The 18,278-nt window shown below is 33.3% G+C and overlaps 3 protein-coding genes across 4 annotated transcripts; 1 reads left to right on the forward strand and 2 right to left on the reverse strand.

The window, feature by feature from the left end:
• Positions 1 to 433: 433 nt before the first annotated feature.
• LOC140870995 (mitochondrial import inner membrane translocase subunit TIM17-2-like) lies at positions 434 to 2,306 on the reverse strand. 2 transcript variants are annotated; one of them, XM_073273433.1, is made up of 2 exons: positions 2,178 to 2,306; positions 434 to 1,578 (listed from the first exon to the last, which is right to left on the reverse strand). In XM_073273433.1, exon 2 carries the CDS (start codon positions 1,511 to 1,513, stop codon positions 830 to 832), a length of 684 nt encoding a protein of 227 aa, XP_073129534.1. In that variant the 5' UTR covers positions 1,514 to 1,578; positions 2,178 to 2,306; the 3' UTR covers positions 434 to 829. The 2 variants fall into 2 exon arrangements, with proteins under 2 accessions (XP_073129534.1, XP_073129535.1); XM_073273434.1 differs by lacking the exon at positions 2,178 to 2,306 and adding an exon at positions 2,080 to 2,140.
• A 3,414-nt stretch (positions 2,307 to 5,720) lies between these two features.
• On the forward strand, positions 5,721 to 6,077 carry LOC140870967 (uncharacterized). Its single transcript, XM_073273393.1, has one exon. The coding sequence runs from the start codon at positions 5,721 to 5,723 to the stop codon at positions 6,075 to 6,077; it is 357 nt and encodes a 118-aa protein (XP_073129494.1).
• A 19-nt stretch (positions 6,078 to 6,096) lies between these two features.
• Positions 6,097 to 13,070, reverse strand: LOC140870986 (homeobox-leucine zipper protein ATHB-8-like). The gene is made up of 19 exons (XM_073273420.1): positions 12,612 to 13,070; positions 11,879 to 12,100; positions 11,506 to 11,665; positions 11,223 to 11,323; positions 10,864 to 10,954; positions 10,556 to 10,651; positions 10,350 to 10,463; positions 10,178 to 10,261; positions 9,935 to 10,090; positions 9,781 to 9,855; positions 9,412 to 9,518; positions 9,134 to 9,326; positions 8,856 to 9,041; positions 8,642 to 8,722; positions 8,416 to 8,550; positions 7,760 to 8,085; positions 7,431 to 7,539; positions 7,168 to 7,317; positions 6,097 to 6,648 (listed from the first exon to the last, which is right to left on the reverse strand). The coding sequence occupies exons 2-19, from the start codon at positions 12,094 to 12,096 to the stop codon at positions 6,502 to 6,504; spliced, it is 2,529 nt and encodes an 842-aa protein (XP_073129521.1). The 5' UTR covers positions 12,097 to 12,100; positions 12,612 to 13,070; the 3' UTR covers positions 6,097 to 6,501.
• Positions 13,071 to 18,278: the final 5,208 nt, after the last annotated feature.

Raw genomic sequence — 18,278 nt, forward strand, 5'->3', positions numbered from 1 at the left:
TGGACCCATATGTAATTTACATGTTAAACATGCGGCCCATTGGATTTGGCCCTTAGGATATTACCCCAAGCCTAGTCAAATTTACCATAAATAAAGTGAGAATAGTAAAGTTCAGATATTATCATACTTAAAATAAATTTTTATCCAATAAGTTAGATCTTAACTACACAGGCATTGCCTTATTTAACCATTCACATTTATCAATAAATGTGGGGTTTATTTCTTTTAGTGGACTCGCATAAATTGATACAATTAAGACAAAATTCTCTTCTGAATATTGTCTTTTTACAAACCTTTTATCAATCTAGAGTGGATTTCTGAACTTCATCAAACTAATGTGAAATTGACAAGACTTGAGTTTTGGAAATAGCTAACAGGCCAGAAAAAGAAATCGTTCCACTATACAACATTCGAACGATACTCTGTCGGGTTTCTGAGTAAATGAGAAAATCGTGTCACCACTCACCACAAATTTAAATGTAGAACAAATAATATGCTGATTTACAAGCCACTACGCAGGGCAGCCAAGAGCGTTTAAGCTATATAGAGAATCCTCGAGTTCTTATATTCGTAAACTAAGGTGATCAACGACGTATCATAAAATTCCCGCATAGATAATTGAAAAGAAAATCAAAAATAAAAAGAATGTGGTGAAGCTTTAATTTATTATCACCAGACATTTACAAGATGATCAATTAGGAAAAGTAAGATGCTTTTCAGATTGAGAAACATAAAGCTTTAGATAAAATACGTAATCTGTAACCTGCAGCTTCCAAGCGTATAGACACTAAATGATCGATTCCATACTTACCTCATCTGGCTTCGGAGCTTATTTAAACTCAAAAGACGGGGGAATAGGAGCATCAAAGCTCTCTAACACCGTCGTCTTGCTTCCATCACTTGGAACTGTCTCTTCCTTCCTGCCACCAAAGAGGCCTCCAAACCATGAACTTGCTGCGGAAGAGGAAGAAGATGACGAATCAGCTCCCATGCCCTCTACAGTTACCGGAACTTGGCTGGGAATTTGCCCCATCGGATATCCAGGAACTCCAGCCACATTGGGCAATGGCTCCTCCATATCTGGAAAATACTGTGGTGCATTCACGATTTTATTAAACATAATCCCAGCTCCCTCGATCAGGGCAAGCAATACACCACTAAATAAAGCTGATCTTGAAGCAGCACGAAACCCCTGACGCATTTGCAGAAATCCTCCAGTTGCCGCACCAGCCAAAATAGCATTCCACGGATCCTCTTTCTGGCGGATGTACACCATAGTGCAGTCAAATGTGGAGAAGAGTCCCCCCCAAACAGCAAAACCACCACCAACACGAGGGGCATTCATGCGCACAGCTTGAGAACCGCCGACAAGTCGCTCTCCTCTGGGGGAGTTATAAATCCCCTTCGAAAAATGGAAAGCCGAGCCACCGACAGCACCCATGCCGAATGCTCCACCAACGCCATCCAAGATACGATCAGGGCAAGGTTCTCGAGACGTTTCTGGAGTTCCCATGATCAGATAAAACCTATCCTTCTTTACACTTTCTTTTCAAACAGTCACTGACCTCACGCACGTCTCTAAAACATATATTTTTCACTAGTCAATATAGTTGGTAACAAAGATATAAATTGGCTACTATGCGCGATCACGCAATGGAAACTTATATACACTTAAACAACACATATACAGACTCAGTGAGACACAAAACAAGAGAAGTTGCATCCAACACAGACCAACAGCTTCTCTCCAAACTCTTTTTTCGTGGCATATACAGGGCACAAGCTATATAATTTATACTAAACAAATATTAAATCTTTACTTCGTGAAACAAATACCGGGTTCCACCAGATTCTTACAAATAGTTGAAACCACCTAATACTGCAAGTAATGATCCAGAATATCCGTTAAATTTTGATCAAACAAATTGCCATCCATTCTTACAATGTCCGAAAGCAAACGATCTCTACCAACCAAATCCAAAAGTATAAAGCTCACAAAAATTGAACTTCAATAAAAAGTCATAACCTATCTAAACTACAGCAAAAACCGAACAGATCATAAAAAATCATGATGCTAACCTAATGCGACGCAGCTAGAAGAACACAATAATTCCCCAGTTTAATTAAATTAAATTATATTAAATTAAAGAAACATGGGTACTATGTTAGGGTTTTACCTCGAACGCAGCTTTTTACAGCTTGCTCTGAAAGAACGACCAACCGGAAAGCAACGCCTTTTTCGGTGTTATAAGCCTTCCTGCTATGGCTTGCAGCGCAGGTTTCTTTAGCTCTGATTGGGCCCAAAAGAAATTCGTTATTTCTTGATATTTTGAATTGGCCCGGGGAAAATCCTAAATGTTTGGACGTTCCCGGTTTCAACTCAAAATTTTCTCGAAAATTTTCGGTTTAGTCCCAAATGTTTTTATGTTTCCGATTTGTTCCCAAATGTTTTCAAAAAGCTCACAGTTCAATCCTAAATGTTTTACGTTCCAGATTTCGTCCCAAATGTTTTCCAAAAGTTCTCGGTTTGGTTCTTCCATCTACAAACAAAGCGTGATAAAAAAAAATTACAAACAAAAGACAAAGTTAAATAAAATAGAAGCTAATAATAATAATAATAATAATAATAATAATAATGTCTTTCAAATGAAAATATAATCTAAATTATGCAAAATAAAATTATAGAATAAAACAATAATTGAACCGTGCAATCTTATAGTTAAAAATATTATCAATCACAAAGAAATAAACAAATGTTTTAGCAAATAACTAGTATTACTTATTTTACAAAATATTTGAAATTTTCAACAAACTTTTCAAGAGAAGAAATACTTATGGTTAACAATTGATAAAATATAATGAATTATTTGACCACATTTGAAGTAGTGAGATGAAATTAAGTTTTATTTAATAGTAAATTTTTCTCATTTCCTAATTTTTTAATTTATAAAAAGAGTTTTAAAAAGATATTTTTTTCCAACCTCCAAATTTTTCCTTAAATGTGCAAGCATCATGAATGAGAATATAACAAAATTAATAGAAATGTGAAATAACATCATTAAATTTTAATTTCTCAAGTTCCGTTTATTTTATTTAAGTTTTTATTTTGTAGCATCATGAATTTAATATTATCATTTTGAACATTGTGTAAAATTGATTTAAATTTGGATAAAAACTCTAATAAAATTTTGTTTTATTTACAAGTTGTGTAATGTTAAATATATAATAAATAATATAAAACTCAATCATAAATGATAAACACTACGCGATGTTAGTTTTAACACACGATGTAGATGGAAGGATCAAACCGGGAACTTTTGGGAAATATCTGGGACGAAATCGGCAATGTAAAAATATTTAGGACTGAACCGAGAACTTTTGGAAAATATTTGGGACCAAACCGGGAACGTAAAAACATTTAGTATTGAACCGAAAATTTTTGGAAAACATTTAGGATGAAACCGGGAATGTCCAAACATTTAGGACTGAACCGAGAATGTGTCCAAACATTTAGGACTGAACCGGGATTTTGCCCAATTGGCCCAATGTCAAAGTGATCCGGGCCGACCCAAATTTTAAGATCAGTAATTTATTTTTTAAGGCATAGACAGGATATCTGCTGGATTGGTAGGATATCTGCTGGAATGGTAACTAAACCCATGTTTGAATTGATTTTTGAACATGAACTATGATATGGATTGACAAAAGTTGGATTAGCCCATAGACAACTCATCAACACAATCTACATTTGATTATATTTATCCACATGAATTACAAAAGTAATTTACAAAACTACCCCTTCACTATAAATAATAAAAATCACATGGGTGGAAAGAAATTGGTCCACTTGATTAATAATTGAGAGAGAAAATGGTAGTTTGGTCAATCTAAAAAAAACTATCAAATAGATACTTATCTTCCTTTATCAATCAACATTCTAGTCTAAGAGTTATCTCATCTCTGTACCAAATGGGGTTAAGGTTTAAGATCAGTATTTGATGTATAGTATGAAATATAATTTTGCCATGTTTGTTGAATATTCTAGAGCTTTGATTTCTAATGGAAACACAAATTCAAACCTTAAAACTTCTCACACGTAAACAATGCGGCCGAGAAAACACGTAATGCACACGTGACATTCGTTTTCAAGTGGAATTCAATACACGATTTTTTGCTTATTTTGAAAGATATTGTTTAATTATATCACTACATTATTATAACGAAAAAACTATAATTTTGGTCATTTATGTTTGTTATTTTGCGATTTTGATCATCTATGTTTTCATATTTTAGTTTTAGTCTTGCATATTCGATTTTTGATAATTTCAGTCATTTTTCTTCGAAAATTCTTACGTGAAACATTACATGTCAACTTCACATCAGCACTTCAATGATGTCATATCAGCGCCACATCGGAAAAATGACTAAAATTGCAAAAAAAAAATAAAGATAACGGACTAAAACTGAAACATAAAAACATAGAAGACCAAAATCTCAAAGTGACAAAAATACAGGACCAAAATGCAATTTTCCTTTATTATAACTGATATTGGAAACTCTATTATTTATTTTCAAACGTATGTTTTATAATATTTTTATTGTACGAAAGCTGTAAGTTTATTTTATTTCATTAATCTGAAAATTTGACGGGATTAATCTTTCTGGAAATATAATGAAACATTTATTATAACTTATATATCAAGGGAAGTCAATTATCCGAATTAAAAACCAAAATCAAACATATATAGTCAATACTTTTCCTAGCTCACGAGAAAGATCTCTTCCAATTGGATGATAAAATTTGAGTCACATGATTCTCATTTCCCACGCTCGATCGGATCAAATAATTATTAATGAAGTAATCGGTATTAGTAGTAATATGCAAATTAAAATAGCTCTCTCTTGCAAATTTTACAGTACTACTGCAGCAGCCCTACTTGCATGCATGCATGCATGCATTAATTTGATCGTAAAATGTCAATAAAGCAAACTTGGACCTTATCTGTTCAAACTTCAAAGTACCTGCATGTGACTGTAAGTTCATACGGAGCCATGCTGATCAATATATAGTTAGATGCGTACTCTAGCTAGCTGATTAACACCGTATTTATCTGTCTGTAAATCGAGTGTTAATATTCTTCTATACTTTTGCTTAATAATATATTATAGCGTCGAATACAGAGAGATGATCATGAGAGTAATCAGAGAAATTCACGAAGATGAAATCAAGGATTCTTCACTCATGGTATGTACATATATATATATATGTCTGCGCGCATACATGACGTGCATGCTTATGTTTTAACTTTTAAGTACTCGATCCAAAATCTTCCTCAAAATTGAAAGTCTTTGGATTCCAGTTATTGTTTTTTAAGTTTAATATCATATATTCATCTTATTATATATTGATTAATTTGATGATAATTAATTGTATATATAAACAAATCTTGCACGAATATTTCTTGGTAGCCAACAAATTAGGTGTCAGAACATCAGTTAAGGATAAGAATTTAGGAAAAATATTATATTGACACATGCATGATCGATCTATATATATATATATATATATATATATATATATATATATATATATATATATACATGCATATACAGTGATTATAATGTGCAAATTAAATTGACTAAAAATTTAAAGAAAACTACTACTTTCTCTCCGGCAGAATGTGCATCAATTTATCAGAAAGGTGGTATCCAATGCAACAATGGCAGTAAACAAAATGACCAAAGATTTGGAAGTCATCGTGGAATCGGAAGATGGAATCACCTTTTTAGCAGAATGTGAGTGCTGCGGTCTGAAAGAAGAATGCACAGAAGAATACATATCACGCATCCGAAACTCGTTTTCGGGCAAATGGCTATGCGGGCTTTGTTCAGAAGCAGTGGAAGAACAAGTGAACCGAAAGCCAGTCGCCATTGAAGATGCTATTAACACTCACACAAATTTTGTGCAAGAATTCAATGGTACTATTAGACATAATCCTAAGCTCTCATTGACATGGGCTATGAGGAATATTGCTCAGAGAAGTTGTGAAAATCGACAAAAAAAGAAACTTGCCTAGAACAAATTAACATTAATTAGAAGTTCGTTCATTCTTTCGTTCTTTCTTTCTGTTTTTTCGAACAATCAGAGCTCTAGTTCTGATCCTAGGATATATCTTAATGTAAAGGATTTCGAACGTGAGATTAACTGCACTAATAAGAGCATTATTATAATAGAGATGTCTCCTACGTTACCCAAAGTACACAAGTAAGGGTGTAATTTCATAGATTCATTTGGTCTGAATACTATATTAGAGTAATCGAATCATATATGCATGTGATACCAAATCGCGAGTAAATCTCGTGAAGGGCAAGTAAGAAAATGGAACGAAGGGGTGCATTCACGATTCATCAACCTGAACTTAAGCATGCATGATATATAGCAAATCCTGGGACAAAATGTAATGTTGGATTTAATTCTAAATGTGATGCTGAGTATTATGATCAAAGAAAAGACCAATTGATGAACATGAAGCACAAGCAGTGTGCATTTTCTTCATCATTCAACACCTTCCAGGCTACAGCTCTCTCGTAAGAAATCGGTCGTCCCATACTCGACAAGCAAATGCCACCTTCAAGATACACAAAACCCTGCAAACAATAATGGCCAACCAATTACATTTCTTCCCCAAATACAGGCCTTTACATTCGTTTTGAAGTACTTTTTGCTCTGGGTTGTCTCTGTTGGGTCTGGCGCTGCTAATAGGCTTCTCATATATTCTTTTAAAATTTCAAACAATTTTTATACAATCTTGTTGGAACCAAATCATTATTATCTCCCAAAATAAAGATAAACATACATTTTTTACTTTCCCAGATCATTTATTCCCATAGTAAAATCAAACTTTAATGTTCAATATTTTCTAGCCAACATTTAACTAGCCCAAATTATTTATTTCTAATCCTCATGAGATTTTTATAAATATATTTACCATTAAATTAAATGACCGAGCTCACTAGAGCTCTAGCTATATAGTTTGAGCATTTTATTAACAAAGCAAGATATAAAGTTCCAAAAAGAGAATCAGGCTTGAATTTAGTTGAGACAACCTTGAGCCAAATATAATTCATTTTTCGAGCTTGAGCACAAATATGAACACATCAATATACCTGTTGCGTGAGCTGTGGAAATTCAGCAAAGAGTGTCTTTCTTCCGTTTTCGTCAAATATCTTTTCAATTGTTATGTCCTGAAGCGCGACTAAAGTAGTTTCGAGCATATCAAGTCCGGCCTGATTTGCAAATGAAAAAACTGGCAATGCCTGCTCATAGAATATAAATGACCTTTGAATGAGCATTTACAATGTGCGTACACCGATACAACTAAGGATGAAGCAGATGCTTTCCAACGTAAAACATATATACTCGAAATTACCTTTAACGAGCAACACATCACAGCATCAGGATGGTGCCACAGTGTTTTAAGAACACATTCACTTCCTTCAGTAGCAGCAGATTTGAGCAGCTCCGCACCTATGAAATATCTGCAAATAAACGACAGGCAGAAAGGACCAATGACTTATCAACTACTTTATAAACAACATAAAGGGGGTTGCTATTGTTTCCAATCTGATTAGTTGAACATAATGAACAATAGAAGTTGGATTTTTCCATGTCCCTCTTTTCCAAGAAAAGTATATATTGGCCAACTCTAATCATAACGATAATAGTGATATTAAATTGTAAAGAGAATGCCAGTGGTACCTGTAGCTTTGGCAAATCCAACGAGCAAGTGTTTGTGCTTCAGGAGTACCAGGGGGTATCCGTAAACTAGCATTTGAACCGAGACAAGAAGGGGAGAGTGCTATTGCCACCCTTTGAACTGATGAAATTATACTGCGAACGTACTGTCTAGCCATTGCTGCTATGCTTTCCTGAAGATGGATTTCGAATGCAAACTGAAATGCTATTGTCATGACAGATTTTGCAGTGCCATGGTGACCAGAATGTTCACCCGGTTGTCTATTTATGGCAGGTCCCACTTCGAGTGTTGATGCAAGGTCCAGAGTACGATTTGGGCTTGACGAATCCTACAGTGGTTAAAATAAAATGTAACTTGAAACCGAGCTGAACCACAAGAAAGAGTTATTATTGTTAATGCATAAACTTATAATGGATCCAACTCTCTTTAGTTCAAGGTTCGGGGCATGCATGTGGTGTTTATATGGTATCAGAGTATCACAGTTTCAAAAATTTTTATACATCATTAGATCCCTTAATGCCTGATGTCAACTTGAACATCCACACAAATTCAATTAAAAATTAATCTCAAGTATAAAACCTTTGTTGCGCAACCATAACCTCAAAGTTCTAAAAAAGCGATTTCTATCTATTTGTATATTGCAACTGACCAAACTTACAACTTTGGAATCAAGCGGAATGATGCGAAAACCGGAGGGGAGAAGAGGAGCATCATCAGAGAAAGAGGCATCAATTGGAGCAAATACAAGCTCCGCACAGGTGCCAATGGCATTCTCGTCCACTCCGTTGCAGACCTAAGAAATCACCAAATTGAAACACGTTACCAAAGTATAATAATGTTTGAAGATATTGAACCTCAAAATCATTTAAAGGCCAGCAACTTACTTGCAAGAGGAAAATATCGCTAGGCATAATAACGTCATCTCGATACTGGGTCATGTTTTCCAGCCTAATCACTTCCATAAACTGCTCTTCCAGGATAAAGAAGCAGTACGATTTAAAAAGAAGAAAAAAGCAGTAACATCTGTATGTTGTGTATACCCCGCAGTCTATGAAGCTACTCAATATACTAAAAGTCAAATGATTTGATTATACTTGCCTCTTCATTTTCGATAGTGTGAGCCAATGGAAGAATAACCTGACCACCGAAACACCCAACCCGGGATACAGGCAAGGTACAAGGACCAGCTTTAACAGAAACAGCTGAATAGGCATCAATACCACTATCTGCCCACTCCGATCTGTGTTCCCGCAGAAACCTCAAAAGTATAGCTGGAGGAACATTCTGCAAGAAAAAAAAAAAAATATAATTAGTTATCCATCACAAATAACCAACATTAGTTAGAAGTTAAACAAACTAAAACAATATATCTTTACCTGTAAAAGCATTGATGCCTTAGCACACAATACTGCGCTGCTCATAGATGGAAATCCATTCGCAAAGTTTTGCATTGTTCCGGTCAATTTTCCAGGAGAAGAGTTTACGTGAACGGTAACATCATCCACACCATCATTTTCTATCATAGACCAACCCTCATCCGTGAATCCATTTACAGCCTCATTAAAGCTTCTGCATAATGAGGCAAGCACAAAATTTTAATATAACTGGATCAACAGACTTCAGTGACGAAAAGATTCAGAAGCAAGCAACAAACCTGCTTAATCTTTGGCCAAGTGCACGCAAAGCTGCTGGTCTTCTCCCCCATCCAACCACGTTTGGCTGAGAAATTTCTTGGGAGATCTGCCTAAGCTGGCGTAAACCCTGAAAAGTATCACCATCATACCAGTATAAATTAATCGACGCTTTGTGACAGGATGAAAAGAATCATAAAGACAACATAATATGAAAAAGTAGTGGCGGAACCAGAAGTTCTAGCGATAACTAAAAATCAAAATGTTTTTGGTTGGGGGCAAATCATACAATATGGTTTTTAAGTGATACGTGACCAACACTGCCAGCCCCTCTAACTCCGCCAAATACAAAGATATGGTCTCCCTATTAAAAGAAATATATATAATCGTACAGCAATTGTCGTCCTCTGTGCGAGCAACGTTGATGATTCATACAAAGGCCGCAAGACTTCAGGTACGCTCCATGGCTGACAAGTATAATAAGGCAAAACTGTTAACTGAACTTGATAGGCTTTCCGAATTTCAATAAAAGAGAAGATAAGATACCTCTAAATCCATATGGTCAACTATATGAATAATGGAGCCTCCACCTTCACATGGTCTTATTAGGTAGCCACTCGGCAGCATTTCAGCTCTGACAAAAGGCGGGACTGGTGGCATGCTGGGACCATTCTGAGTGTTGTTCAGCGATCTTTCGCATACCTATTCAGACGATTTAGAGGCAACGAAGGGATGTGTGATCTAGATTCTATTTTATTCAGTAATTTTTGTGAGTAATTAGAAACTTACCACAAGGCTACCATCCTCCATAACAGAAGTATAGCGTAGTAACCAAAAGTCACGAGCTGGCGCCAAAGTAGTCAGTGCATAGAGCTGAATCAATAGTAAAATAAGAACTTGGTCCGAATATAACCACATATATAAAAAGAAATCATTTACAAAGAAAAAAAGGAAATTCAACCTGCATGTACAGCAATTCTATGGTTCCACCATTTCCAGTAGACAAGACGTTGAGGACATCCACAGTTCGGCACTCGCGGTACCATGACGGTCGATCTTTTAGAATTTCAGCAACCTGATCAAATATCAAGGATTATTATCACTGAGATAGAACTGCGACATAAAACGATAATTTATCATAACAAAGCATGCTCTGTCAGAACTCACTCTCGTAGGCTCTAAACCCACAAGACCACATGCACGTGATGCCACACCAGTGCAACCGTGAGAAATAGCAATGATTCCAATGGAATCCGGACCAGGCTGGCAAACAAAAGGATAAGAAATTTCATAATAACATAATGTAGAAGAAAAAATTGAGAAAAACAATTATGATGAAAAATATTGATGATACAGAACGATTGAAACGTGAAAGTGCTGAAAAGTGCAGTCGAACTCTGGTTTTAACAATAACAAACATCTTTCAACAATTATTCTATCACATGGTAATGATACTAAAGCAGAGTAGTCATTACCTTCATCCCAGGCATTTGGACCCACTCCACAGCAGTTCCAGTAGCCTTCGATAGAAACTCTGTTAATGTCTCCTCTGCAATGGACAAAAGTCTACAAACATACAAACAGATCGTTAGTTTAAAACAATTTAAAGAACAAGAAAACAACATAAGCAAAGAAGTAGTGGAGCCAGAAAATAATGTTGGGAGACAGCAACAAATGGTAAAGAAATCCTTCTTCGTATTTTGGAAAGCTAAGTACCATGTTAATATGTAAAATGTAGAAAAATTATGAACATGTACGATAGTAGGTGGGCAATTTCCCTGCTGTCCCCCTCTAACTCCACCACTATAAAGAGCAAGAAACATGCTCCACTCACCCAGCTGGACTTGCATCTCTTGGGGGATGCTGAGGAGTTGAGTGATGCTGACCACTTGTTACCACTGATTCGCAACTATTATCAGTGGTGGCAAGAGTTGCCTGTAACACCCAAAAAAAACTCCAGATTATTAAGAGTACAACAACAAGATTAACTTGTTCTCATTGATTCATTTCCATAACTACTCTCTAATCCAACAGATCAAAGACATGTCTAATTCAAGATCAAAGTGACTGCAGAAAAAGAGAGTGGTACAGAGAGATAGAATTTTGATTTCCATTACATTTTGATTCTGTTGGCGGAAGAAACCATTTTCATACACCAAATGTGAAACTTGCTTCTGCAACCTGTCGTTTTCCTCCATCAGCAACTTGTTCATGGCCGTCAATTTCCGGTTCACCGCTTGAAGGCGTGATGCCTCTTTTCTCTGTTTTTCTCTGCATCTGTACCAAATCAAGCAAAAGAACCATAGATCCATGATGCTCAAAAATTTAAAACCAATCAAGAATCATGATTCATCTTAAACAAGAATATGAATCATATTTTGGGTAGTGAGATGAATCTCAACACCTAGTAGAACCACACAAGATGAAATCTAATAAACCTTGACAAATTAAGCTTGATCTTTGCAGCTGTTAACACTTGAAACACAATACCTTCTGTTTTGAAACCAAACTTTGATCTGCTTGGGCTCGATATTGGCGAGGATTGGATATTCTCGGATCAGCTGCTGCCGTTTCATTGAACTCGGCTTAGGGCAATCATAGTACAACCTCTCCAAAGCGTCCACCTGCTCAGGTGTGTACCTTACATATTTTCCGTTATCTATCCCCATTTTGCTGCTGTCTTTGCAGGCTGATGTCACAGCCATCATCACACTAGAAATCAATAGCTAAATTAACTTTTTTCTTCTGGATGAAATGAATTACACAAATTCAATAAAAACAAAACTGAAATCTTTCCGATTAATGAATGAACTTTCTTTCTTGCAAAAACTCTCTTTATTCCCTGACAATATGAATCTCGTCTCTATTAGAATCTACTATCAAATCAAGAATTAAGTAAACTCCTTTCATATAGTAGTACTCGAACTCTCATTACACCAAGTTGATAACTTTATACCTCAGTTTCTTGTAACATAAAAAAAAAATAAGTGGCAGCCCACAAAACTAAAATTACTCAAGATTGTGCCTTTATAAGTCCATTCTTGTGTGTGTTTTGCCAAAACGTGTAAAACTTTATTTCTTGTCAGAAACTTGTGTATGAAGCGTCTCCAAACTCCGCTACTCTTCAAGTTGAAGTAACCTCAGGGAGGGAAAAAAAAAAAAAAAAAACCACACACACAAACACATAGAGAAATCCCGACACACATGAATAAAAAATACATACGTGCATAAGTGTGCAATCTATCCCTGGGGTGGTTGTCTGAAGGTAAAAAGTTGTCGTCTTGCAGCTTCAGAAGCACACAGCATCAGGAAACAAACGCAAATCGTCCATTCTTACCGTTTTCTTGTGTGTGTTTTTTCCCTTCAAAAAACCCACCCTTCTCTTTATGCGGTAATAATAGTTTCCAACAGAACAGCCTCCAAATACCTCCAAAATTTCACACAAACATACGTGTATATAAAGATATACTAACACGGCATATCACATATAGATATATGGGTTTTACTGTCTCTGTCCTCGAGTGTGTGGAAGTGAAAGAAGAAGATTCTGTTTGAGTATTTTTAGAGAGAACTGGGAAAGAGGGGACACAAATTGGTAGTGGAAACCATTGATTATTGTGTGGGAAGAGTAAATGATCAGTTCAGATATAGTGCTGTCTTCTTTTTTGGCATCGCTTGATTTTGCTTTTGCTTTTTCTTTTTCTTTTTCGGTAAGCCAATTCGTTAAATAAATAGTACAATTATATATCTGCAAATATGAACTATGAACCTACGTTAGTGGAATTTTAACCGATATAATACTGTATAGAAAACGGGTTGGTTGGTACTCAGAGATATTAGTTAAATATGTATTTATGTCTTTTTCTTAGAAAAAATATTTGTGTTGCTTTTGAGCACTTTAAAAGATTTGGCCTTCTCCAATATCCAATGCCCACCTACGTTGTATTAGTATATATATATGTGTCCTGCTACTAATAACTCACATCACATCAAAATGGGCCACACCAACCACAAAAAATCAAAAGCACAATCCTCCTATTTCCCAATAATAATAATAATAATAAATAAATAAACCCACAATCCTCCGACCACAACACACACCCACTCTTGAAAAAATGATTTTCAATAATTATTTTTGTGTGTTTCTTTGCTAAAATTTTGTATTAATTTTTGTTTAATTTAATCAAAATCTCAAAATTAGTTTCATCGTGATTCTGGTATTTTGACAAACAAATAGAAATCTCTTTGGACAGATGATTTTTCAATAATTATTTTTGTATGTTTCTTGGCTCCAAATTTTGTATTAACTTCTGTTTAATTTAATCAAAATCTCAAAATTAGTTTCTTCGTGATTCTGATATTTTGACCAACAAGTGTAAATCTTTTTGGACACTAATGGATGTGTGTTATCCAATTAAGGGTATTTTTTAATATTCTATTAAAAATATAGAATCAATTACCAAAACATCTTAGCTCACGTAGCCAAATTAAAATTAGATCATTTGATGTAGTATAAGGACACTACCATTATATATATCGTTATGTTAATATCTCATCAATTTCAAAGACTACTCATTTTTAAATTTTTTTTTCCACATTCACAATCTATAAATTTAATCACTCTTCTGAAAACATAATACTTTGCACACACTATCTAAATATGATTTCAAATATCAAAGGCCTTCCAAATCCAATAGTGGTTTATAAATATTTTATTTTTTCTACAAAAAAATCATAATGTATCCATAAGAAGTTTGTATAACTAAGATCAAACAAGATATTAAAATCCATAATCTCAATTTTTATCCTTCTTTTTAGTTATGATCAATTGGTTGCATTCTAATTATCACGTTATCACAAAATAATCAATAACAGTGTGATACACTTGTAAGATTTCATGCGGGAACAATTTACATATAGGATTATATCAGACTACTTGTAAAATGGATTTTATAAAATTATTAGTAATAATTAATAATAATAATAATACGGGTAATGATTGTTTGGGGCCATTGGGTGGATAAATAAATATTGAAATAAAAAGACAGAATAATTAGCGAGTTTTGCATGCGCCAGTATTACAGATTTCGAACATGTATTGATTTGTATATATTAATTGCCGGCCACATCATCATTTTATTTTATTAATTTCTCATCACTCTCCATCTATCACTCCTTGTAGTTATCAATTATTTTTCGAAAATTTCGAAATCGTCTCCATTCTATTATTTGTCTACCGTATATGATTTGTAATCGATTTGAAATAAAAAAAGCACATATGTAATACGAGTTTGGAGTTCAAGATTTAATTATAACAATGATCTATCACAATTAAAAAAATATATATACGAGAACTATTAACTATATATATATATGATTTTTTTTAGCGGAAAAACTATATGATTTGGCATCAATTTAATTAGTCAATTTGGGAAGGTTTAAAATCAATTGGTTTAAAAAAAATATTATATGTTGTCTAACATATATATAGGTTGTGTTTACTTAGTAAGATTAATTATATATAGATAAATAATACTAAGACTATTAAACTAATTTTATAAGATGTTGAATAATGATGCATAAACAATCACATGTTTACTTTAATGGATCAATTTTGTGATTGATTCTATGATTAAATGACGAGTTACAATTTTGCCCTTTGTGTATAATATATAATCTTATTTTTAGTTTTTATTTGTAAAATTGGGATTGTGATTTTTATTGAAAAATATAAATTATTATTAATCCACATGTAAATTATTTTAATTGACCAAAATTATTGAGTATAAATATTATTTATTTAAAAAAATTAATAAATTGAGTTAAAAAAATTTCTCCATGAATAAGGATAAATTCTAATGAAATGTATTAATCATATATTAAATTATTATAATTTTTTCATATTTTATAATTTTTAAATGAACCTTTCGTATATTTAAATTAAATAAAATGTATTAATATATCTTAAAGTATTTGAAATTTATATCCATGTTATATAATTTTTTTAAATGAGATTCTCATATATTTTTTTTTGAAAGTAAATTAAGGATATTAGTGTAATTTTTTTCAATTAGAAGCATAATGATTATTTATCACACCATTTATTTGTGATAAATCATCAAGATTTAATGTTTAAATTAAGTAACTATGGATGAGATTTATGAGTTAATACGGGCCCTCAAAAAGTAAGTAAACATGTGATTGCTTAGGATTATTAATATAATCATATACTTATCATAGCAAGTAAACACAACCATAATATATTTAAAAATAAACAAAATGTCCAAACATTATATATTCATGATGGATTGGGACATCTCTACAAATAATTTGGAAACAAAATATGGCTTAAAATTGCGAAAATGAAATTACTTTGCAAAACTCAAATCCTCCCATCTAAAATCATGCAGCATATAGTCCATGTAGAATATAGATAATGAATATTGTTCTACATGCATGATTAATTAAATAATTTCTTATCCTCTGGGCGAGTTCTCTTTAACAAAATTACCAATATCTCATGTAAAATTATGACCTTGGGAGTTCATAATCATTGCTCTGAAGTTCAAAAGGATAAATATATTCATGAATTTTAATGTGAAGTACTAACATAGCTCGACAAAATATCTTTTTTTTGTTTTGTTTTTTTTTTATATCAAAAATTAAAAAAAAAAATGAAACAATGAGATTAAAGAGCTTTGGGTTTGTCATGGGTTAGATTGAAAATTTTCCCAACATCATTAAATCAAATATATGACGATTTGTTGGAAATTTCGATTCATCATTGTAATCGCCTTTCACTTATTTTTAAATTATTTTTGTTCAAAAAAGAAATTAGTCGTCAGTGCATTTTGAAAGGGGAAAAGGACGAAGAAGAAAACAGAAGAATTGCCATAAAAACTTCAACATTAAGCAACACGCACAACGACCAAAATCCTCTAGAAAAAGATTTGACATGGGAATGAATGAATGATGCAATTTTTTCAATACTTTTACACCGGCGGTCTTCCTCAAATTCTGCCACTAATAATTTGAAATTTAATTTGTGATCCTCAGATTCTGCCCACTATAAATGTAAAAACTTGGAAAAAAAAGGCACTATCCTGCGTGTGATGTGTAACTCATGATTGGTCAAAATTAGAGGATCCCACGTAGAGCCCACTGATTTTAACCAATCATGAGCCGCCACGTTACCCGCAGGGAACTACCCTGCGGGTAGCATCTACTCAACTGTGAAAATATACGCAAGTCAAACACGAAAAATTTCAACCTATCCCATGGATATTATCCCATAAAACAGGTGTATGTATTTTATTTGTTTAAATCATGTGGGCCCCATATAATTCAGTGGAACACACATGATTTGAACCAACAAGTGAGATCTAACCTACCGTCAAATACATTAAGTATTCAGTATTTGGTGGACGTGAGATTGAATCCTAGCATATTGCAACATTTTTCGGAAAATATATATTCTACGAACGTATAATTAATTCTTAGCACGCATCAAGTATTTTCTTTTATTTTTCGTTGAGTTCGAATGGATATTAACCATTCCCCTATAGGTTAATTCGAGCGTGTTCTCATTTATATTAATTCAAGATATATATTATTAGCTGGAACAACTAAACATGAACAAAAGTAAGAAAATTTTTGTATAATTATTTTATCAATCCAAAAGAACATAACAACATGGTAGGGTAAATTTCCTCTAATATTATATTTTTATCAAGTGATATGATATATATATATATATATATATATATATATTGTATTAAGTTAAAGGTTTATCAGCGGCTGTCCACTTTTCGGTCATAAAATTGCAAATGAAATTAGGCTAAAAAAATTGAAAAAAAAATGGCATATTTATTATAAATTATAATAGAGAGCGAGAGGCTTGAAAACCGTGGGACGATTTTTATTTGTGAGACAGATAAATTTTACTTATATTTATCATAAAAAATAATATGTTTAGCTTAAATTATAATATTATTTTATAATTGACTCGAATAAAAAGTTTATCCCATAAAATTGATCCAGTTTTTACGAAAAATAAAAAATGAAGAGAGTCCGAGAAAAATGTCTGGCGTGTAGTTGAGGGGAGCAGACCTTGTGTGGCCCGCACGTACGCGTGATCGAAAACTTTATATCGTGCTTATCGCTCTCGCTCTTATTTATTTCTCACGCTATGTCCCATTTATTCTTTTTGTCAATTCACAATGTCCTCATGCGCCCTCTCACAATGTGAGAGCCACGCGTTATTCAAATATATTTGTTTTATTAATAACAAGTTCACGTACAAATGGTGAATGGCCAAATAATCTCGGTTATTAAACCACATTTTTTGGTCCAAATGTTAATTAACTCGTGTCTCAGAAACTAATATTATTTCTATATGATGTGCAAAATTACTGTTTATTTATATAATAATACCACGTATGTAGGAAGGATAGTAATTATAAGCTAAACGAGTGATTGGCAGCTATTAATATGTGACATATCTTTTCTGGATTTTGCATGCATATTTCGGTTTTATTTACGAATGCAGTATGATAATTTCAATATTAATCATCTAAAACATGCGAAATAATATGATGTACTAGATTTAGAAAATAAAAGGTACGCATTTGGATTTATTTACCCCCTTCCTTGTCTGTTTCTAGTGAATCAAAAACAAATATATTATTTGGATTTATGTCCTTTCCTTTGTTATTACTAGCTGTCACGTCACGTGCCTCATTTATCGATTGAGCAATGTTACATGTACAACCAAATTTATACAACAAGTTTTACAACACAAAAAAATCAATACAAAATTTAATTTATCAAATCTCACGATATATTGAATGCAAAATCTCACGATAGCATATCAAAATAAAGGCCTAGTGTA

The sequence above is a fragment of the Henckelia pumila genome, unplaced genomic scaffold, assembly GCF_033568475.1.
Source record: "Henckelia pumila isolate YLH828 unplaced genomic scaffold, ASM3356847v2 CTG_298:::fragment_3, whole genome shotgun sequence".
Lineage (NCBI taxonomy): Eukaryota > Viridiplantae > Streptophyta > Magnoliopsida > Lamiales > Gesneriaceae > Henckelia > Henckelia pumila.

Excerpts from the sequence above, each read along its gene's own strand:
- LOC140870995 (XM_073273433.1), bottom strand. The coding sequence starts at position 1,513 with ATGGGAACTCCAGAAACGTCTCGAGAACCTTGCCCTGATCGTATCTTG.
- LOC140870967 (XM_073273393.1), top strand. The coding sequence starts at position 5,721 with ATGGCAGTAAACAAAATGACCAAAGATTTGGAAGTCATCGTGGAATCG.
- LOC140870986 (XM_073273420.1), bottom strand. The coding sequence starts at position 12,096 with ATGATGGCTGTGACATCAGCCTGCAAAGACAGCAGCAAAATGGGGATA. Across the intron at positions 10,652-10,863 it reads TCCAAATGCCTGGGATGAAG|CCTGGTCCGGATTCCATTGG; the intron begins GTAATGACTACT and ends TTTGTTTGCCAG. Across the intron at positions 9,519-9,780 it reads CACAGAGGACGACAATTGCT|GGTTTACGCCAGCTTAGGCA; the intron begins GTACGATTATAT and ends GATACTTTTCAG.